This window comes from Staurois parvus, unplaced genomic scaffold (genome assembly GCF_062004578.1).
Source record: "Staurois parvus isolate SC_StPar_1 unplaced genomic scaffold, SC_StPar_1.0 ptg000155l, whole genome shotgun sequence".
Lineage (NCBI taxonomy): Eukaryota > Metazoa > Chordata > Amphibia > Anura > Ranidae > Staurois > Staurois parvus.
This window is the reverse complement of record NW_028317951.1, coordinates 23,645,089-23,669,724: the sequence shown is the minus strand read 5'-3', so window position 1 is coordinate 23,669,724 and position 24,636 is coordinate 23,645,089. Positions and strand designations below refer to the sequence as shown.

General features: G+C 39.8%; 1 protein-coding gene across 1 annotated transcript in view; it reads left to right on the top strand.

Moving 5' to 3' along the window:
* ZMAT3 (zinc finger matrin-type 3) overlaps window positions 1-24,636 on the top strand; it is a 71,501-nt gene that overhangs the window by 5,685 nt on the left and 41,180 nt on the right. The window contains exon 2 of the mRNA XM_089675537.1: window positions 15,915-16,266. Coding sequence (XP_089531663.1) covers window positions 15,994-16,266 — 273 coding nt within the window. The 5' untranslated portion in view covers window positions 15,915-15,993. The remainder of the gene's footprint in view (window positions 1-15,914; window positions 16,267-24,636) is intronic.

Here is a 24,636-nt window from a genome sequence, read left to right as displayed (position 1 = left end):
AGTTACTTTAGCCTGGAATGAGGTAAAAGTTGTGGGGGGAATTCCTGACTTGTATTAAATAAAGATAAGGTTCCTTTTGCCTAACAACACCTATATTTACAAAATCCTGGTGGGGCAATCCTGAGGACCATGACCTGATACTAACATACAGCAAAACCTATCTCCACCATCAGGAGCTCAAATGAATACTGATTGGTGCTTAGTCCCCGCACCTCAGATGAGTCCACAACATCTTTAAGGGAGATCTGCTTGCAGATTTCCTGCTGACTATTTGTGAACCTCTCCACTGCTACAGCCACTGCTCTCTGACCTTGAATCTTGGATGATTTAAATTTTTTTGTAACTGCTGTGGATCAAGTTTTCGATGATTCCAAGCACTGTGCTATTGCTAAAGCAAAGTCAGAAAAATCTCTTTTATGATGGCACAAACAGAATTTAAAAACCTACAGAAATTCTTCCCCACTCCATCCAAAGCTATAAAAAAACATTTGGATGATTTTTTAGCTTTTAGTATAGTCTCTGGCTTAAAGTATTTTTTTTTTTCATTTTGGATAGAGTCCCATTGAAGAGATTTACTGTCACTTCCTGTCCCATGGTCAAAACAAGAAATGAGATGCAATCCCTAAAAATTAAGGGAATCCCTTGGGGAACCCCATGTCACCAGAACTAGTGTCCCCATTGGAAGATTTCCCCTCTAATTCTTTTTTGGAACAACCTAAAATTTGTGATTTTTTTTTTTTATTTTCACTTTCAATAATAATGGTAAACTGGAAAAAAGAGATGGTGAATCTCCCTAATGGGAGCACAAGCAGCAATCAGTATAGGTGTTCTAATTCACCTCTGGTGGGGGCAGCTGCAGCATCATTTGGACAGCATCTGTCCAAAACTAAGAAAAAGTTTTATCTTTTATTATACTTTAGTCGCACTTTAAATGTATATCCTGTAGAAGTTAAAGTATTAAAAATTGCAAGCAGGCATGCTCTTTATTGCAGAACAGATATACTATGGGGTTGAATTATTAAAGCGTAGTTCTACTCACCTTGTCAAAAAATAAAAGTCAGCAGCTACAAAAACTGTAGCTACTGACTTTTAAAAAACAGCCACTTACCTGTCCCTCGGTCCCGTGATGTGTCCCCCGCAGCCCGTTTCACCGGCCAACCTGTATTCCAGAAGGCCGGCATCTTCAGTGTCAAGCTGTCACAGCCGGGTACCCACTGTACATGCGCGAGTAGCGCTGCGCTTCATGAATGGTTCTGTAGTCTTCTGGGACCTGTCATGTGTCCCAAAAGACTACAGGAAGGGAGGACACCTTCCGTTTCCAATTGCCTAGGCGATCGGACCAGAATTGGGAGCGGGTACCTGTCAAATTTGGGTACCCGCCCCCCAAAGGTGCAAATCCTTAATGGGGAGCAGTCCTTAAAGCGGAACTTCCCTTTTTGGGTGAAGCTCTGCTTTAAAACGGGAGAGTGCAAAGCTGGTGTAGCCAAGCTGTGCATGGTAGCCAGTTAGCTTCAAGCTGACTGGTTTCTATGCAGGGCTGCACCAAATTTTACACTCGCCAAGTTTAATAAATCAACCCGTAAGTTATTTCTGCAGTAATTCAAATTTACCTGCCAGTTCGCAATCTTCTCTAGAACGTACACTGAGTTGCACATGTGCAACTTAGTGTACTTTCTCAGCAAATCTTGGTGGCAGAATGAATGAAAGAAGTTTTGGGTTTAAAAAAAAAAACACACACTCACCTCCATACTGCAGAATCGATCTGATGCTGCAGCTGCCCCCACCAGCTCTAAGCCTGAGAAATGACCACTGGTCATTCAATTCTCAGTATTCCTAGAGCAGAGAGCAATGACTGTCAGTCACTGCTCTCGGCTCTGCCCCTACAGCGCTCACTGTAGCTCACTCAGGTTCTTGGTGGAGCGATCAGGCATTGGGGTGGATACAAACAATATGGTCAGTGTTCTTCCAGCCGGCAACTGTCAGCCGATTCCGGGTCAAGGAGAATACAAGTAAGTGCACTCCTGTGACCCAGAAGAGAAGTATGGCTAAAAAAGCTTTAGCCATACTTCTCTTTGAACTTTGTGCAAGGGAGTTCTGTCATTTTATGCCCAGGCAAGTAACTAATATCAGGTCTCATCTTTATACCAGATAAAAAGTAAAAAGTGACAGAACAAATGCTGTAATATTGGCCCATTCATAGCGTGTGGTCTGTGTTTAGAACCTTTGTTGTGCAGACATACAAACATTTGCACAATCAGGGCACACAATTGCCAAAGTTCCTCGATTATGTGTGATCCCTATATCGTCAACACCATATTTGTGCCATATAATGCCATACTTTTTTTCCACCAGAAATATCTCTGTAGGGAATAAAAAAATTGTATTGAGGCCAATAGATGGCACTAATGATATAGGCATCACACACAATAGAGAAAATATGGCAATTTTTGCCCTGATTATGCAAAGGTTTGCCCCATTTACAGAGCAAATGTTTTATATATAAACTCACGTGTTGCATTGAGGTGTTACTGAAACCTTAGTGTTTGTGCAGTGGTGTTCATGTCAAATGTAGCCATTTTCTTTTTGAATGTAACACTGTTTACCACTACAGTTTTGAACATTTTTGACATGAAAATAAAGCCCCAAAATATTATAGATCTTCTGAAAGCAGACAACCCTTAGAAACAACAGGGCGTAATTTCTATTTATATGGCACATGATATTTGTGTTATTGTTAATCAAATCTGTATTTTTAGTAGAAAATTCACTCAATTAAATTTTCAAGCACACAAATTTACAATAAATGGTAAAATATGAAAGATGAAGTTGTGTGGAGTAAATAAATACGAAATATGCATTTGTGTATTGGTGAAAAACTACAGTACCCAAGATCATCTATAGGTGATGCTTTAAAAGCCTTTATTGGTCATCGGTTTTGAATTAATTATAAATGTTAGCTCTAAAATTATTGCCCTCATTCCAGCATGTGTGGTGATGCCTAATGTGCGTTGCATCATTGACGTTTTTGTATACATTCACTCTCTACACACAGACATTTGAGTTTATATGTTTGTGTATGTAAAGGGCTTTTACATTTTTGTTTTGTATTTATGTTATTAAAATTTTAGTTTTTTTAACTTTTTTTTTAAAAACCTTTTTAAACAATTTTATTGCTATCACAAGGGGCTGACCCAAGGAAATCAGAGAACAGATATTTGCGGATCTCCCTCTGCTCTCCATGATAGTTCTGTCCCTTAGACTACAGTTTCTTTTTTGCAAAACATATTTGCTTTTGTTTTATACTGCTTCCCTAAAAATACAATGAGCATTTGTCTTTATGTGCAATCTGTATGCATTGACAGGTGGCATATCTGTAGGGAATGCTTTTGGTCTTTTCTTTTAATCAATACAGCATTGTTAAGGATTTCCCCAACCAAATAACTTTCATGACTTGCCATCCAGTTTTTTTGTTGTCTGTTGGATACATAACAAAATGACCATTGAATACTGTTGTACTCCCTGCAAAGAACAGGGCTGGGCAGACCTGTGTTCAGAGAGAACCGTACTGGCATAATTTACAGGTATATGTGCACAAACGCAGTTATACATTAATATTGTAGCCACTAGAATGAAGTTATGCTCATACACCTTATGCGCATAAATACACAAAGCATGTAAATATACACCATACCAAGCATTTTTTTACACTGGATTTTTCTGCCAGCTTCTACAGAAAGATCCAGCGGAAATGTGATTATTTTACTACGCCCATGTACATGCAGCCTTGGAGAAAAAAAATAGCAAGTTTCCTTCTGGTTGGCATTTAGTCAGTCCATCCCACCCTCTCCTCAACTCCCTACTGATTACAGATTGCGAATAGGAATGCGGGGAGGGGAGGGGAGTGCACAGTGATAAGGAAGAGATGGGGTTGATTGCACCTGTAACACAGTCCCCAGTTTTTCAGACGAAGAAGGTGTTTTATTATTATTATACAGAATTTATTGGCTTGTTCCACCCGCTGGTTGGTATACAAGTTTTGGGCAATTTTTAGACATTTTGCTAAGGCACCCCTGAAGAAACCTTAAGGAACCCTGGTTGAGAAAGACTGATCTAACTTATTAACTAAGTTCAATTCATACCTATGCTTATAATATCTCAAAAACTACAAATATTGCAATACAGCAGACTGAATCTACAGGAACTATCATGATCTCCTTGGCGCCAGCCGCATGCATATATGTGGCCTATATGTGGCCTCTTAGTGGGTGGTCCTCAACACCGAGAGGTCACATATATTTGTACCTAAAGGTAAACAGACCTGTGCCAAGAGTGTCCTAGTTATCAGCGGCTAACAAAAAGCTCCCTGATCTCTGCTTGTGATTGGGATCTTTCCAATCACGGCGGTCACATGATCAGAAACCCCACCCCCACATCCTGGTATTTAAAAACCCAAGAGCTTAAAAATGTTTAAAGTTGGTTAAATCCTCAGGGAACCAAGTGCATATAGCCCTTGGTCTGGTTTAAATCTGTCCCCTAGTTTCTAAGCAGCATGGTTAGACAGGTCCCCCCCCCCATCCAGATATACTGCTAGAAAGGAGATTTGTGATTGATGGCTCTATTCTCTGATCATGGGGGATTCTTTGGAGGCCAGTTATTCACAAAAAAAAACAAAACATACTGCCTGGAGTGTTATGAGTCTGATCAGTGGCTGGTTTTACACATTCACAGCCCGAGTGATGGATTACACAGTGATGGAGTGATGTGTGATATTTCCATTTCTGAATGGGCACTCAGAAACATTGGGCTGTGTTATATGCTGCACATTTCCCTATAATCCTGATAGCACATTCATAAAAGTGAAAGCTCACAACGCTGCAGCACTATGCGATCCATTAGGCAGGCTGTATATCTGTAAAAGCAGCAGCTGATAGACACACAGCAACGCAGTGCTTTGTGATCTGTCACTATCATGAATAAATGGTCAGCACTACTTGTTCATTCATAATGGTAAAAGATCACTCAAAGCTGCTTTCTCTGTGTAATGCATCTTTTACTTCTTACAGGGCATTTGCAGATACTATACACAGAACCATAGCTCTGAGTGACATTTTATTATTCTGATCAAACAAAGATGTACTGAAGGACCTTTTATAATAGTGACAGATCACTCAGTGGGCTTCATTTAGGCTTCAAAAGGGGGTGGAGCTACAGCCAGAATGTAAAGTTGTGTTTAGGGGACAACCGAACCACCAGTCAGAACGGGTCCATGTACTAAGTACACTTGGTCCCCTGGGGAGATGAATTAAATTAAAAACCTAACAATAGTTCTCCTTTAAAGTGGGACTTTAGTCAAAAAATGAAGTACTGCTAGCTCACTCCATGTTGGCCCCTTTTGCAGATAAAGCTATGTAAAACATTTAAAATAAATGCCTGTACGGTTTAAAAATCCAGTAATACACTGTCTCGCTCTGCTCTGACATGCTCAGTTGTTCTCTATTTCAGCACCGTGCCCAAAATGTAAACGCTGATCTGCTGATAATAAAATAAGTGAAATCATGATTGAAGGAGATCATCACTAAAACACATTTTAAAGATGTTGATAGAAACAGCTATTTTTCTACAGACAGTTGCCACCAAAGTTCATTGTTATATAACATACCTAAAGGGCAACTGAGCCGATTTAAGGCGCAACTGTACGAAAGATGATTACAGAAAACACGCAGAATTAATAGGTAACAGATTCACCAGCAAAGGTTATAAGAATCAGTTTATCCAAGAACAAATCCAGGAAGTTGCCAGAGTAGATATTAATACTATGATTAACACTCAGAGAGAGAAGGGAACAGAACAATTAGATACACCGTACCCATCATTCTACAGGGTGATTGAAAAGTAACCCCTTATTTTAAAAATCTTATTTATTTTTGAATCATTATTTTTACAAAAAATGAATATGAGAAGAACACACATAACATGGAGTTTTATTTAAAATTCGATATGTGCACCAGCATTCGCCTGCAGCTTCTGAAGCCGCTTAGGAATCGCATCAACTGATCTTCGCAGGAACTCTTGTGGGATGGCAGAAATAACTTCTCGTAGTCGCCCTTCAAGTTCTTCTAAAGTCTTTGGTTTCGTAGAGTAAACTTGTTCCTTCAACCAACCCCAAAGAAAAAAGTTGCAGGGTGTTAAATCAGGGCTTCTGGCCGGCCACTCAGGCGGACCACTTCGACCCAACCATCTCCCAGGAAAATGTTCATTCAGTCATTCACGAACAATAATAGCAAAATGTGGAGGAGCACCATATTGCATAAAAATCAAGTCTTCAATATTCTCCCAGGTATTGACAGCTGGCCAGATTTCATCTTGCAGCATAGTGAGATACCTTTCGGCATTCATGGAATCGCAGATTTAATTGTCATAGATTAAGGAACATACATTAAAGAATTGAGAAAAAAGTAACTTCATATAAAAAATGTATAAATAGTTTAAAATAGGGAGTTACTTTTCAATCGCCCTGTAGATTTCAACGTTCAACACAAGCAGGTTGAAAAAATAATTTGAAAACACTGGCATATACTTACTGCAGATAAACATCTCCAATCCATTTTACCGAGGAATCCAAAAATTATATATAGAAAAGCCCCCATTATTAGAGATAAAGTAGTGAAGAATGTATTAGAACCCCTATTTAGGGATTTTTCGTTTTTCATGGGAAAAGGATCTTACCCATGTAAAAACTGTTTTGTTTGCCAGTATATGAAGAGACCTAATGAAGAGAGAACCACGTTCGTACCCACAAATACTAACATCGCCTTTCCTAGTAGAGATTTTATTAGCTGCAACACTGAAGGTGTGGTCTATGTTCTAGAATGTACTAGAAAATTACAATATGTAGGAAGAACCAAAAGTAAGAGTGAAAGAACACGTAAAAGACATCCTTAAAGGATGTAACAAACACAATGTATCTAGGCATTTCACATCAGTACATAATAAGGATCCCTCCCAATTAAAATTCTGGGGAATAGAAAAATATAAGAGACACTGGAGAGGTAGCCAGAATATTAGAACCATCAGTCAGTTAGAATCTAAGTGGATTTTCTTGATGAAGACGCTGACCCCTAGGGGCCTCAGGGTGGAATTCGATTTTAAAGTGCGTCATTAATGATTTCTGGATTTATTATAATCCATATTCAGCATTAATTGATACCAAGATCTTGTGTTATACTCCATTAGACCAGTAGTAACAGCCAAATAATAATTTATTTAATGTTATCAAGATTCACTATTGTTCACCATATGTGTATTCTAAATTTCTTTTACTATATTTATTATTTTATTATATTTATTGTGATTTATGTAGAACTCGAGGTCCGCTTGTGTCAGGTACTATTCCCATGCTTATATAGATAGGTAATGGTGGATTTTATATCTATTATAAGAGATATGCATTGTATATATTAGCATGTATGTACTGCAGTATTGTGGCGATCTAATACGATTGGAAATCATAGGCAAAATGGCTGCCCATAGAGTAAAGATATGGTCATCTATCCTCTTTGCAAAGCATAGGCAAAATGGCCACCATACATCGAACTTCAGCAAAATGTCTGCCGATCGAGTCAATATCACATACTATTTAAAGACATGCTATCTGCCCCTTATTAATCCCTAATGAAGTAACGCGTTGGGCGTAAGTGGAGGTACATAAGAGAATGTGGCTCGTACTTCCTTTATCTGTAAAGCAAATCTTTTATTTTGAATGTAAGTGCAATTTTAGTAAATAGTGGAACTTTTATTAACCTACTACACTATATGAGGCGTATTCTCTTTTGGGTGAGGCTACGGTTACCTGGTGAAACATTTACCATATGGGATGAGAAGTGGATAGCCCCTAGTGGCCAAAGGAGATAGTGATCAACTGTGGAGATGTCTCATTAAACATGCAGTTTTTAATGCTTTGGAGGTGAGAGCTCTCAGAGCACAGAAGTGACACCAATTAATGCATGGAATTCACATTACAGCGGAGTTCCCCTTACACTGTCAAAAAATCAAAGTCAGCAGCTACAAAAATTGTAGCTGCTGACTTTTAAAAAAACAGCCACTTACCTGTCCCTCGGTCCCGCAGTGTGTCCCCCACACCCCGTTTCACCGGCCGTCCTGGATTCCAGGAGGCTGGCATCTTCAGTGTGGGCACCCGGCTGTGATAGTTTGCGGCTTCACAGCCGGGTACCCACTGTGCATGTGCGAGTAGCACTGCGCTTCAGGAATGGTCCTGTAGTCTTCTGGGACCTGTCATGTGTCCCAAAAGACTACAGGGAGGGAGGGAGTACACCTTCGGCTTCCGATCGCCTAGGCGATCGGACTGGAAGTGGGAGTGGGTACCTGTCAAATTCAGGTACCCGCTCCCCCGCCCCCCCAAAGGTGCCAATCCTTAATGGGGAGCGGGAGAGCAGTCCTTAAAGTGGAACTTCCCCTTTTGGGTGGAGCTCCGCTTTAAGCACAGATTCTTATTCTATGGTGTTGGATTACATTACATTTGGAATCATATGAACTTTACACACATTTTTTTGGAGCACTTTGATATCAGTTCACTTTGATTGTGTAGTAATTGATGATACCTATATTTATTTATTTAGGCATTATGAGCACTTTGTATCCAGCTTATTCACTTTGTTTGTTCAACTATGATGGACTGATGTTTATTTAATATTCTGCAAGCAGCACTACATCACATTCTGTTTATTTGATCTGCTGATAGCCTAAAGATTTATGCTGCTCAGGGCTCTGGACTTCAGCAAAATGGCATCCTCCAGTTAGAAGAAACAGGAACACGTTGGAGGCAATTTACAGCACACACTGATATTAATGGCATAATTATTATTGTGGAATGTATGTTCCTTACTAAAAACCATTATTTTTTATCAGCTTGTTATAGGTAAAAGTCTGCTTTAACATTATTTTGCCTATTCCTTTTTTTATGCCCGCAAGGCTAACTTTCTCTATTGGACAATTCCAGTTCCACCCACTGTTTCATATGTCTGTCATTTGGTTAATACCGTCTTGCCAAAATACAAAATAATCTACACAGGCAGGGCCTGTCCACAAAAATGTACAAAGATATGGCAGCTGTGGCTGGATGCCTCAGTGTCCCAGGCTGCTGATTTGTTATCTTCTCAGTGATTTCTTGTACATGTGAAAAGGCTGTCTTATTGGGCTCGTCTATGGACCTTGATTATTTTGTGCTGAATTTTCTGTTTGAGGTCCTCTGGAGAATGCAAAAGAAGGATGTGTGTGAAGTTGTTGTTTTTGATTTTTTTTTTATTTCTATGTTTACCCCATGTATTGATTACTCTTCATGCCTTACATGGGTTCTGCGCAGCCCATTATTGCCTTGTTATTTTTATGTATTTGATGATCACATGCTTTGTACTGTTGTTTTTCTAGAAACACATTGCAAAAATTAAAAGCCTGTAGAAAAAAAAAAAAGTCCTGCTTTGAAGTAATATTGCAGTCAAACGTTTATGTTGTATGAAAGGGTTGGACCCAAGTTGATTTTTGGGAGGTTTCCTCTTCCTGTCTTGCCTTGGTGGAGACACAGACAACAATATTGATTTTATGGCTGCCTGTGTTTAAAGCCCCGTACATACAGTTGCAAGAAAAAGTATGTGAACCCCTTGGGATTACGTGGAGTTTTGCATGAATTGGGCATAAAATGTGCTCTGAACGTCATCTAAGTCACAACAATAGAACACAGTCTGCTGAACATAATACTACACAAACATTAGATGTTGCCATGGTTTAATTGCACATAACATGTAAACATTCACAGTGCAGGGAGGAAAAAGTATGTGAGGCCCTAGCTTAATGACTTCTCCCAGAGCTAATTGGAGCCAGGAGTGAGCCAACCTTGACTCCAATCAGTGTGATGATATTGGATGTGTTTCTGACAGCTGTCCCGCCCTTAAAAAACACACCTGTTTTGGGTTTACTGGTTTCAAGAAGCACTGTCTGATGTGAACCATGCCTCGCAGAAAAGAGCTCTCAGAAGACCTACGATCAAGGATTGTTGACTTGCATGAAGCTGGAAAGGGTTACAAAAGTATCTCCAAAAGCCTTGATGTTCATGTGTCCACGGTAAGACAGGCTGTCTACAAATGGAGAAAGTTTAGCACTGTTGCTACTCTCCCTAGGCGTGGTTGTCCTGTAAAAATGACTGCAAGAGCACAGCGCAGAATGCTGCATGAGGTAAAGAAGAATCCCAGAGTGTCAGCTAAAGACCTACAGAAATCTCTGGCACATGCTAACATTTTTGTTGACACATCTACAATAAGGAAAACATTAAACGAGAATGGAGTACATGGGAGGACACCACGGAGGAAGCCATTGCTGTCCAAAAAGAATATTGCAGCACGTTTGAAGTTTGCAAAAGAGCACCTGGATATTCCACAGCACTACTGGCAAAATATACTGTGGACAGATGAAACCAAGATTGAGTTGTTTGGGAAGAACACACAACACTATGTGTGGAGAAAAAAAGGCACAGCACACCAACATCAAAACCTCATCCCCACTGTAAAACATGGCGGAGGGAGCATCATGGTTTGGGGCTGCTTTGCTTCCTCAGGGCCTGGACAGATTGTTGTCATTGATGGGAAAATGAATCCCAGAATTTATCAAGACATTTTGCAGGAAAACGTACAACCATCTGCCTGCCAACTGAAGCTCCGCCGAGGATCGGTGATGCAACAGGAGAATGACCCAAAGCATAGTAATTCAACAAAACAATGGCTGCAACAGCACAGAATACACCTTCTGGAGTGGCCCAGTCAGAGTCCTGACCCCAACCCGATTGAAATGCTGTGGCATGACCTTAAGAGAGCGATTCACACCAGACATCCCAAGAATATTGCTACACTGAAACAGTTTTGTGAAGAGGAGTGGTCCAAAATTACTCCAGATCGTTGTGCAGGTCTGATCTGCAACTACAGGAAACGTTTGGTTGAGGTTATTGCTGCCAAAGGAGGGTCAACCAGTTATTAAGTCCAAAGGTTCACATACTTTTTCCTCCCTGCACTGTGAATGTTTACATGTTATGTGCAATTAAACCATGGCAACATCTAATGTTTGTGTAGTATTATGTTCAGCAGACTGTGTTCTTCTATTGTTGTGACTTAGATGACGTTCAGAGCACATTTTATGCCCAATTCATGCAAAACTCCACGTAATCCCAAGGGGTTCACATACTTTTTCTTGCAACTGTACGATGGGAATATCAGACCAAATGATCATTCACTTTTTGGGGTTTTTTTGCATGTTAGTCTTCTATCGAAAGTGAAGAGGTTACTAGGGTTAAGAAAATTCTTGTGCGACAGAATAAAAATTTGGATGTATTGTATTTTTGAATGAAAATTGTATGATTTAATTAAAAATTAATTTTCGTGCTTGTCCCTTTTGATTAATTTCAGATGAAAGATGTGTACTAATGATCAGATTATCGTGCGATCGATTCGAAAGCAGTATTTTTTGTACGATTTTCTGATTGTGTGTACTAGGCTTAAGTGTTATTGTTGGGGAAATTACACTCACTTTTTAGCACATTTACAACACACTATATCACCACTGGAATTTTTGAGATATGAAGCAGACCTATGACCCTATATATCCGCTATTATACAGAACAAAAATCATTTTATTAGCTTTAAATGGAACCGGGTACAATTCAACTTTGAAAATCCAGCCATAAGTGTAATTTTGTTAAGTTTATTTATGTAAGATTATGTGGCTTTACTTGCATCGTATAACCCCTGACACCTTAGTTTGAGTGTCAGGAGTCAGAGGTCACCCAAATTTTTACAGACTGTGATGTAATGTTGCTGATATGACATCAACTTTCTGATGACTCCTGTGTACATAGAAGTTAAAAAGAACCCAGTAGATCAGGGTTTCTCAACTAGGCTTCCTTCACAGGTAGCTAGGGGTTCATTGAGCAATGAGCAATTTCTCCCTCTCAGATAAGTTCCCACTGACACCACTGTTCTTTTTAGTTATCTGTAAGGAGGTAATTCTTCCCAATGATCAGAAGTGTAAGGAGCATTCTTCCCACTGACCATCAAACTAATATATCATGACCTGTAGATACAGTACTGTTTAGCAGGGGTTCCAGAACAGAAAGCTTTTTCAAGGGTTCCTCTGTGTTTTGGAAAAGGCTGCTGTAGATGATTACATTTCTTCAAAAAAACATTGTACAAAACATTTAAAGCTCACAATCTTTGCTATTTGATGGTTTCTAAGAAAAAGCATGTAGACTTGTTGAAATAATTTTCATGAAGTGTGTGGAATAGTTTTTCCTTCTAAATGTTCTTAATATATTAGGGGTGGACTGTTCTGAAGTGCCTGGAGGTATGCTATGACTATACAAGTCCATTTAATTATATATGATATCAAAAGATGAGTCTGATTGCACAGGGGACCTTCGTGTATCTTTTGCTAAAATGAAACTGACCTCAAGAACAGACTGAGAAAAGAGAAGGTCCCCTGCTGATCTATGGACACTCTTCATGTAACCATGGCAACTGTTTAGCTCATTTAAAGAGCTCAATGTTTAGGAATTGAAAGAAGGCCTTTTCCATGTTAACAGAGAATCTGACTAATCTGTCAAAAGTATATGCTGTATAGCAATATTGTAATATTTTGAAAGAATAGCTTCCTGTTTATACACCATGTATAAAAGTGTATGTATCTTGTGATGTGTTGAATATGCACTTGAAGCCACCAGAGCGGGTACCTGTTCAAGAAAATGGAGCGTCCATTTCTTACATTAACCTTTATTAAAGAGGCTGCTACCAGTTTGTAGCAAGAAAAAGAGAGGCTTTGCTAGGTAGAGGGAGGTTAGTAGGTAGAGAATGATGTCCTAAATAGGACAGGTCCTCCAACTGAAGAGCTAAGATGTACTTGACAGCTTTTGCCTGGTATAGTTCTTCATCTTGTAAATTCTTTGTCCATGGCCATGTCTATAACATGTGCTTCTGGTGAAATTATTGACAGGCCTACTTCCTTCACCTCCGATCTATAGAAGATAGTGACTAGGGTCTAACTTGTCTATAGACAGGGCTTGGTGGGCAGCAGTGGTGACTATGTTCAATTTTTTTATCAAATAGTGTCTCTCCAGAAGCTTACTTCAGTGCAGACCACCTCTGAACAAATCTATGTTCTGTACTTTTGGCATTCTTTTTTTGTCCAGATTAAATTAGCCTTCTGGAATTATGGTACCGCACTGCTGTGTAATCATGAGCTTTGTTCTTGGTTAGAGAGTGCCCTAACTACTGACAAATACGGACACAGCGGAACACCGATCGCTGTATGTGACCTCTGTGTCAGGTCCCGATTCATGTAATCCCTGATTGGCCAATCAGTGATCTCATGAATAGTAGTAAGCAAGATGCCACTTTCTGATCACAGCTCTCTTCCAAACACAGCTCTCACAGTATTTCTCAGTGGCTGCAAAAATGCAGCCAGAGAGAAGGAGAAATTATTGCTTTTACAGCCTTTATGGGTGTAAAAGCAATCAGTGTAAAAAAAGAAAAAAAAATCTTCACCCCCAACAAGTACAGTGTCACTATGGTGACACTGTACTGCTAGGGTGATAGTTTGTTAAAAAAAACATAAATAATATAAAAATGTAAAAAAAAAATTGAAAAATTATCATTTTTGGTTATAAATTAATTTGGGTTATTTATTTTATTTTTTTTACTAAAAAGATAACTGAATACATTTTGGCCAAGATTTATGAAGAAAGATTTCTTTTTTTTGCAAAAGTTTATAAGATAAAATGTTTGGACTTTTTCATTTATATATCAAAAAATAAAAATCCCAGTGGTGAATAAATACCACCAAAATAAAGTTTTATCTGTTTCAAAGCATGCTAAAAATTCATATGGATACAGTGTTGCATGACCGGTCATTAGTCATTCAAAGTGTGATAGTACTGAAAGCTGAAAATTGGCCTGGACAGGAAGGGGGTGAAAGTGTCCGGACTTGAAGTTGTTAAATAATCAAGGAAGAGTCTTTTCAGCAGCTGATGTCACCTATTCCCACCATGACAGCACATCCTTCAGCAGCACATAGGAAGATAGCTACAGACAACTTGGTTAAGGCTGCCTTTGTTTGCAAACCACAGTTTTAGAAATGCTGATTTAGATTCATAGAGGTTCAACATACTTAGAAGAACATGAATACAGTATTCTTAGACTTGTACAGAACGACTGCTGTTTACTGTGGCAGGGGGAAGCCATGCCACAGTGTAAAATGGCAGTCTAGGCCAAGTTTTGGCAAAAAGCAGGCACACTGATGATGCAGGTGTGGGCTGGATACCTATTAGAGGTCAGGGCCCCACCTTCCCAAAGGTGTCAGTGATTGTAAGGGAGCAGAGAGGCCCATGTCTTCACCATGCTGTCCAGGACATGACAGTCAAAGGCATGAATCTGTGAAGGATGTAGCAGCAAGGAGCTGCAGGAAACAAAGTCAAGTTGAGAAAAGTGCAGTGTTTTGTGCATATTTGTGTGTTCTATGGTCTGGAGGACCAAGACATGAGGTCTAAGCAGTAGAGCTGGGAAGAGAGCCATGAGGCTGATTGCTGTTCATTTTCGTTCAGTGGTGGAAAACCCTGCGTGGGAATCTGTTTGATGTGAACTTTCATTTGTTTTAAGTAAAAGTGGGCAGAAAAAGCCCTGAAAAGTACCTCTGACATGGAGTAAGCTCACTGTGTTGTACTACCAATGAGCTACAAGTCCCTCTACTTGTTACACTTCCAAAATAAAATTTATTGCAACTTTCAGCAGATCTTATAAGCAGCCTCTACACTTTCTTTATTTGCTATACAAACTCAGTGTTTGCATTGCGTTGTATTGTCTCTGGATAGTCTTTCAGAAAAATAAAAAAAAATTTGATTTGCTAAAGGCAAGTAGACTTTGCAAAGGAATACCCAATCATCTGCAAGGAATAACATATTTTTTCTTGAGCATGATTGATGATGGGAGTCAGCAGAGCTTCACCCCATTCACCAAGCTAGTGGAAAATGCACTTACAAAGTGAAAATTTCCCTGCAAAGTGAAACGCCTATTCGCCTTTAGTAACTCAAGTGCTTGTATGATTTTAGCTAATTCTGGATCTGATGATGATTCACAGAGTCTGTGGGCCAGTGTTCTAACTGTCAGTTGGGTATTTGAAGAGGGCATTTTGTTTTCTTGGTTTAATATGTGTATTTTTTAAAATTCTGTATTACATTTTTTTTCTTAACGCTATCCATAGACATGACATTTGGGAGATCTAAAAGCTGAAAGATATTCATTGACTGACTATTATTAATAATGTATGTATATACTCATTATCTCCTGTGGTACTGTACGAATGAATAGGCATAACAAGGGTCAGTAGTGCAGGTAATATAATACATACAATGTTCAACTTGCAAGAAACCAAGTAATTACAGTTTAGCAAATCATAACAGTAACAAAAAACAATAGCAAATCATAACAGTAACAAAAAACAATAGCAGAGAGGGGTCTAATGAGCATACAATCTAGAAAGGTAGGCACAAGAGGTAAATGAATATTTCTGTAAAGTTTCCTAGTTAAAGGATCTGAAGGGAATAAATGATTTGATATGTATTTTCCCAGACAATCATTGTTTTCCCCAGATAAAGGTTGTCTGTTCAGTGCATAAGCTTGCATGTTCAGTTGAACCGGTCATACATGTAAATATGTTTCATAAGAATTACCTTTTGGTTGTTTGATATCCTGATCACCATGTCATGCTGTAGATTGCCTTAGATTCTTTAGTGAAATAGCACATGGCTACATCTGGCTATATGTGGCTTGTCATGAAGTGACCATGTTTCTTTTTTTTCCCCCAAAAAGCGCTCTTCAGAACATCAGAGGCATCAAGACGGCGTGAGCCATCCTCTTTTCACTTTTGCCATCACACAGAACTGGGCAGATGATTGTGCTGCAACATGCCAGGCCTCCTCCTCATCCTGAACAACCTGATTTTCCCTCTGCCATTGCAATGGGCAAAAGGCCAGTAGTCCTACCTACACAGCCTCATTCACCAAAACGAATAGCCTTCGCAGCTCAGCCACCTTCCTTGGAAGTCCTGAAGGATGATAATGTGGAGCAAGATCCGTCCTTGGAAGAACTGTGTAAACCTCTTTCTTGTAAGCTATGTAATGTCACCCTGAATTCAGCACAGCAAGCTCAGGCACATTATCAGGTAAGGACCACAGATACAAGTTCTTACTTCTTTGGATGATATTCCTATCAGACACTGAACCATGCGAAACGTGTCATAGTTGTTGAGTGACCTCATTGATAGGAAATTGACTTTAGCTGTGTATTATCTATATAGTAGCAAATCACAGATTACCTCATTACGTTGAATCAGCTACATTTTTGTTCTGGTATTTTTAGAAACATATAAAATACAAAATATGAAGCAAATTTTGTATAGAGTATTGAAAGATTAGAACCTCTGGTAGATGTTTATTCATATCTATGTCCTCACTAGGGAGATTTCCCCTCTCTCAGTGATTTTGATTCTCACCAGGAATAGGAATGGGGGAAATCTTTCAAAGAGTGTATTTGTTCAAGCAACTGCTGTCTAAGAGAGTTTTTTTCTACTTTATTGAGATTCCCTCTTATTTCCTGTGGTGTTTACGAGACTTGAAGTAAAGGAAAATCTTGGGACACAGCAAAAACGGAAGGGGTTGTAGCCATTACTTTTATTCAAAACAAAAAAAAAAAGATTCTGACTTCAGATACACAGTTGTGCTCAAAAGTTTGCATACTCTTGGAGAATTGGTAATATACAGTACCATTTTTAAAAAAAAATATTGTTGAGCAGGCAAAACACATTTTTTTTATCTTTATGGGATTCATAGTAAACTGTAGGTCATAACAGAATGGCACAATGCTAAAACAAAACATGGCAACAAGTAAACATATGAAATGACCTCTGTTCAAAAGTCTGCACACCCTTAGTTCTTTATACTGTGTATTGCCCCCTTTAGCATTAATGGCAGCGTGTAGTCTTTTGTAAAAGGTCCCAAATTCTTGCAGGAGATATAGCTGCCTATTCGTCTTGGCAACATGCCTCCACAGTCTGCTGTAACCACTGGAGGGTCAACTTGGCTTTGTGCTTGGTCATTGTCTTTCTGGGAAGTCCAAGAGCATCCCATGCACAGCTTTCATGCAGAAGAATGCAAATTGCCTGCCAGTATTTTCTGACAACATGCTGCATTCATCTTGCCATCAATTTTAACAAGATTCCCTGTGCCTTTAGAGCTCACACACCCCAAAACATCAGTGAGCCTTCACCATATTTCAGATTGGGGATGGTACTCTAGTCGCTGTAGGTCTTGTTCACCCCTCTTCAAACATAGCGCTTATGGCTTTGACCATAAAGCTCTACTTTGGTCTTGTTCCAGATTACAGTGTGCCAGAAGCTGTGAGGCATGTCAAGGTATTGTTGAGCATATTGTAACCAGGCTTTTTTGGGGCATTGGTGCAGTAAAGGCTTCTCGACCAAGCAGCTAATTTTTGTTCACGTATCATTGTATTGTGCTCTTTGAAACAATTACACCGTCTTTTTTCCAGAGCAGTCTGTTTCTCTTGAAGTTACCTGTGGGGTTTTCTTTGTATCCCAACAATTCTTCTGGCAGTGGTGGCTGCAATCTTTTTTTGGCCTACCTGACCTTGGCTTGGTATCGAGATCCCTAAATTTTCCACTTCCTAATAAGTGCGTGAACTGACTGGTATATTCAAGGTTTTGGAAATCTTTTTATATCCTTTTTCATCTTTTTATAAAGTCCCATTACCTTGTTAAACAGGTCTTTGGCAATTCTTTTCTGATCCCCATGGCTCAGTATATAGCTGGCTAATTGCATTTAGGTGAGAGCTAACAAACTCATTGCCTATTTATACACAGACACTAATTGCAATTTAAAAAGCTGCAGATGTGGGAAATTAACCTTTCATTGCCATTTTAACCTATATGTGTCACCTTGTGTGTCTCTGTACTAAGGCCAAACATTCCAGGGTATGTAAACTTTTGATCAGGGCCATATTTCTGTTATCATTATGATTTAAAAAGGAGCCAAATAACTATATGATAATAAATGGCTTCATATGAACACTATCCTTAAAGCGGTAGTAAACTGCAAGAAAGAAAAAAAAAAGGGTAATGTCATAATGTGCTAGCATGCATCACATACTAGCACATTCTGTAAAACGTACCTTAAAAAGAAACCCTGAAAAAGGACAGAGATGTAGAAGTTCTGTTATACCTTCACCAGTTAGTTTTTGAAGTATTGTGTCTTGGTTAAGACAGGGGCAGGGAAATTGTAGGCAAAAATATGACCAGCAACTATAGGCTACTAGAAAGGCTAAGCTGAAGGGCAGAAAAATTTAGAAAACATGAAACAAACTCAAAATAATTTGTGCGTTGCCGAATTAGTGGAAAAAAAAAGTAAATAATATACCCAGCTCCTGCAATCACTATATGTGGTTGTTCATCACAAATAAACAATATAAGAAAGAAAACTGTGTTGCGCTGCTGCTAGTACTTCTCAATCATGTGTAGTATAAACAATATGATCACCATGCATATACAAAATACATTAGTGCAAATCTAATCATGCATGAATCCATATTTATACAGTCTGACACTTGTCAATCATAGACCAAAGTGCAAAGTAAATCTTCCAATAAATAACTGAACTCAAAATCGTGATCCTTCTGGTGAGTAAACTCACTTCCCAAGTGCTGTAAATAATCACTTGATGTGCACCACCACACTCATGTGTCTAGGTTGGACCCTCACCTCAGGTGGTGCACATCAAGTGATAATATTGTTTTTACTACACATGATTGAGAAGTGTTCGCAGCAGCGCAGCACAATTTTCTTTCTTAACCACATGCCGCCCAGCCACCGCATATAAACGGTGGCAGGGCGGCGCTCGTAGGCAAAAGCACGTTTTAAAACGTGTGCCTACAAAACAGGCAGGGGGCGCGCGCCCGCCCTACCTGTCCCACGGGTGTCAGCAGCGGGTCCCCGCTGCCGGGTCACGGCCGGTTTTTACCGGCCGGTTTCCCGCGATGAGCGGTGAACACTGAAACAGAGCAGGGCTGCATTGTTTACACACAGCCTGCTCTGTGACAGTTCGCCGCCAAGCTGCAGAGGGAGAATACAGAATACTCGATCAGCTCCCCCCTCCCTCCCCCGTCCAGCACACACCCCCGCCCCCTTAGTAAAACACTCCCCTCACACAGTGAACACTAAAAATGTTAACCCCTTCCTCCCCAGTGACATTAATACAGTTTCAGTGGTTTTTTTTCACTGATCACTGTATTGGTGTCACTGGGGATGTCAGCGACCCCAAGTCAGCTCCCCCCCAGTGTCAAAATGTCCGCCTCAGTCCCGCAGTCCCGCCATAAGTCGCTGGTCGCCGTCATATGTCGCTGATTGCCGCCATATGTCGCTGATCGGCGCCATTATTAGTATAAATAAAAATTAAAAATTCCAGTATCTTTCCCGCCATTTGTAAACGCTATAACTTTCACGTAAACCAATTAATTTACACGTATTGGTTTTTTTTTAGCAAAGACATGTCGCAGAATGCATTTTGGCAGAAATTTATGACTAAATTTGATTTTTGCATTTTTTTTTTTACTGGACATGTTTTATAGCAAAAAGTCCAAAATATTGTTTTTTTCCTCAAAATTGTCAGCCTTTTTTTTTATAGCGCAAAAAATAAAAACCGCACAGGCGATCAAATACCACCGAAAGAAAGCTGAATTTGTGGGGAAAAAAAGGATGTAAATTTCATTTATGTACCGTATTGCATGACTGCGCAATTGTCCGTTAAACTAGCGCAGCGCTGTATAGCAGAAAAATGGCGTAAATTGCAGTATCTATACCATAGTTTGTAGACGTTATAACTGTCACACAAAGCAATCAATATACACTTATTGGGATTTTTTTTACCAAAAACATGGAGCAGAATACATTTTGGCCTAAATTTATAACTAACTTTGAGTTTACTGTATATTTTTTATAGCTGAAAGTAAAAAATATTGTTTTTCTTCAAAATTTTTGGCCTTTTTTTGTTTATAGCGTGAAAAATAAAAAGCGCACAGGTGATCAAATACCACCAAAAGAAAGCTCTATTTGTGTGAAAAAAAGGACGTAAACTTTGTTTGGGTGCAGCATTGCATGACCGCGCAATTATCAGTTGAATTAGTGCAGCGCCGAGTAGCAAAAAGAGGCCTGGTCATTAAGGGGGGTAAATCCTCTGGAGCTCAAGTGGTTAAATGTAGAAAATAGTGTTGCCAGCAAGTGGTAAAGGTCATACCAAGAAAGATAGGACCTGGAATTGCATGGTTTTCACCTGAACCACAAATGATGAGGCCGGATTCAAGGTGCATGACACTCCCGAGCTGCAGCCTTTTAGTTAGCCTCACTGATACCAGCAGACCAAGGGCAAATGAATGCAGGGAGTTGCAACAAACAATTGAACAGTAGAGACTGAGTAAATGGCTATGAATGCAAGAGAGCAAGAAATGTAAAGATAACAATGCGAGAGAGAAGCAAATTAATCAGACACAAATTGATAGCAAATGCACAATAGAGACAAAGGCATCAGTAAAGTAGAGGTGTGAGGCAGTGTAGAACAGGAAATGAAACAAAGACACAAAGTGCAAGGTGAAAGGGGAGAAGGTAGGGTGGTGCAAAACCAACCGTGCAGCAATGTTAAAAATGCAGAAGTAAACCATCTCTCAATAACTTATAATGGATACCAATAACAAATCAGATGTGATAATACATATTCCTATAGCATCTAGCCAATAACATACATCCAACATTGATATAAGTGATAATAAAACAGTCATGATGTGTATAGTAACAGTCCCATAGAAGTATGTTGCTGTGAACCAAAAAGGTGTACTCTTTCACCACATGCAGACGAAATAAATAAATTTCACACTCACAAAAGGTAATTGACCCCAATTAAGGTGGTCAGGCAGCGCATTTGTTATACTGAAACAGAAGACCAGCAGCGGGCTCTCCTGGGATATCCATCCTGGTTGTCAGCACATCTTATGTGTTGCCCCAATAGAACATTCACAGGATTCCAAAATGTAGCAGTAATAACAGGATTCTATGCACCAGGCTCTCCTTACCATGAAGGTAATGCTCCACACAGCTCGAATAAATCAAATTAAGTATTTTGAGTGTAGTATTAAAGTTTTGCATGAACAAAAAATTATTGACTATCAACTCACATGTATAGGTGCCCAAAAGACCGGCACCAGTTTGTATAGCCTGTGATATCCAATACATGGTCGGGGGGCGGGGGGACTACAGGAACTGGAGAGCTTTTTATGCTGTATGGATAACAACACATATGGCATCAAATTTACAAGTAACACTGAGGTTACCCAGTTCCTAGATCTGGAAATTTTTAAAAACGGAAAAAGTCTAGATACCAGAACATACTTTAAAACAACTGATAGAAATGGGTATATCTCTAAAAGAAGCTGCCCTCATCAGAAGTGGTTGAAAGCAATCCCCAAAGGTCAATTTTTGAGGATAAGGAGAAACTGTGGTGGGGGGGGGAAGATTTTGAATAACAATCAAATTAACCCCTTCGTGCCAGTGCCTCCCAGCCCTTTAAGGGTTTCAGGAGGCGGGGCCGGGTTTAGGGTCATCTGACCACCGTGACACGCCGTCACATGATCGGGAAAGGTCCTGATCGAAAGAGCAGATTGGGACCCTTCCCTGAGTACTGGACATGTGTGCTGGGAGCACGCAGGGGGTGTGCGCTCTCAGCACATATGTCTTTTTTTTAATAGAATGCAAATGTGCGGCGTGAAGAGGTTAATAGAAAGATTTCTGGAGACAGGATATAAAAAAGCAGAACTTGAAAAGCAAGGGATCAAGTAAGGAATATAAATAGGGATGCTTTATTGTTACCCAAGCCCAAGGAAGTTTCTGGAGCACAGTTGGCATTTATTACTGGTTTCAACTTACAATATAAGGAATTAGAAAAAAGTATCGATAGAAACTCGCCCATTTTACTGAGGGATCAAATTTTGAGACAAATCCTACCCCAAAAGCCTACATTCATTTATAAAAAGGATTTGGGTCTACGGCGTATCATCACCAAGAACGTGGTAGAACCCCCTAGGAGGCTTCCCACATTCCTGGATGCCACAGGTTCCTATAAATGTGGGAGATGCAAAGCATGTAGGACTATTAAAGACAAGAGCAAAAGCATTGACTGTTTCACATCACATGTGACAGGCGAGAAGTTTGCTATTAAAAAGCTCATCACGTGTGATTCGAGATACATTACCTATTTGCTCACATGCCCATGTAATTTGTAATCCGTAGGTAGAACCACTAGGAAATTGTCTACCCATATAGGAGAACATGTTACGAATATTAAGAATGGTTATAGACAACATAGTATGTCTACCCATTTCCATTTGAAACATAATAAGAACGCAAGGCTTTTACAGTTTTGGGGAATAGATAAAGTTTCCAGACATTGGAGGGGTACAGATATGACCACAAAAGTCTCACAGATGGAAACCCAGTGGATCCATAGATTGCAAAAATTGGACCCAAGGGGATTAAACCGAGATATAGACCTCAAATGTTTCCTTTCTGATGATTAGGGATATTCTCCTCCACTCTGGGGAGGAGCAGGAGAGTTCCTGGTGATAAAAGTAAATTTCTAGTTGGTTGTGATCCCCTTATGTGGGTCACAATTAACGTTTATGGACATATTTATGTTGTAACCCTGTACCCCAGCGAGCTAGAATAAAAAAATATTAGATATTCCATCCTAAAAAGAGTATAATACAGTGAAGGAAATAAGTATTTGATCACCTGCTGATTTTGAATGTTTGCCCACTCACAAAGAAATGATCAGTTTAAAAATCGCATGGTAGGTGTATTGTAACACTGAGAGACAGAATAACAACAAAAAATTCAAAAGAAATGCATGTCTAACAAATTATGCACTGATTTGCATGTTCATGAGGGAAATAAGTATTTGATCCCCTTCACAAAACATGACTTAGTACTTGATGGCAAATCCCTTGTTGGCAATCAGAGATCAGACGTTTCCTGTAGTTGGCCACCAGGTTTGCACACATCTCAGGAGGGATTTTGGTCCACTCCTCTTGGCAGATCCTCTCCAAGTCTTTAAGGTTTGGTGGCTGACATTTGGCAACTCGAACTTTCAGCTCCCTCCACAGATTTTCAATCGGATTAAGGTCTGAAGACTGGCTAGGCTACTCCAGGACCTTAATGTGCTTCTTCTTGAGCCACTCCTTTGTTGTCTTGGCCGTGTGTTTTGGGTCATTGTCATGCTGGAACACCCATTCACGACCCATTTTCAATGCCCTGGTTGAGGGAAGAAGGTTCTCACCCAAGATTTGACGGTATATTCCCCGTCCATCGTCCCTTTGATGCGGTGAAGTTGTCCTGTCCCCTTAGCAGAAAAACACCCCCAAAGCAGAATGTTTCCACCACCATGTTTGACAGTGTGGATGGTGTTCTTGGGGTCATAGGCAGCATTCCTCCTTCTCCAAAAACGGCAAGTTGAGGTGATGCCAAAGAGCTCGATTTTGGTCTCATCTGACCACAACACTTTCAACCAGTCCTGCTCTGCATCATTCAGATGTTCAGTTGCAAACTTCAGATGGGCCTGAACATGTGCTTTCTTGAGCAGAGAAACCTTGCGGGCACTGCAGGATTTCGATCCTTGTCGGCGTAGTGTGTTACCAATTGTTTTCTTGGTGAATGTGATCCCAGCTGCCTGGAGATTATTATTATTATTATACAGTATTTATAAAGCGCCAATAGTTCGCTCAGCGCTGTACATTACAAAGGGGGACAGAACATGTGACAGAACAATACCAATACAATGCAAAACATGAGAGGATCGAGGGCCCTGCTCTTTTGAGCTTACAATCTAGGAATCATTGACAATATCCTCACGTGTAGTTCTGGGACAATTCATCACTGTTCTCATGATCATTGACACTCCACAAGGTGAGATCTTGCATGGTGCACCAGACCTAGGGAGACTGACAGTTGTTTTGTGTTTCTTCCATTTGCGAATGATTGCACCAACAGTTGTCACCTTCTCACCAAGCTGCTTGGCGAAAGCTTGGTAGGCCAGTCCAGCCTTGTGTAGGTCTAGAATCTTGTCCCTGACATCCTTGGACAGCACTTTGGTCTTTGCCATGTTGGAGAGTTTGGAATCTGATTGTTTGATTGCTCCTGTGGACAGGTGTCTTTCATACAGGTAACAAAATGAAATTAGCAGCACTCCCGTTAAGTGACTGCTTCTAATCTCAGCTTGTTACCTGTATGAACGACACCTGGTAGCCAGAAATCCTGCTGAATGATAGGGGATCAAATACTTATTTCCCTCATGAACATGCAAATCAGTGCATAATTTGTTAGACATGCATTTCTGCTGAATTTTTTGTTGCTATTCTGTCTATCAGTGTTACAATACAACTACGGTTCGATTTTTAGACTGATCATTTCTTTGTGAGTGGGCAA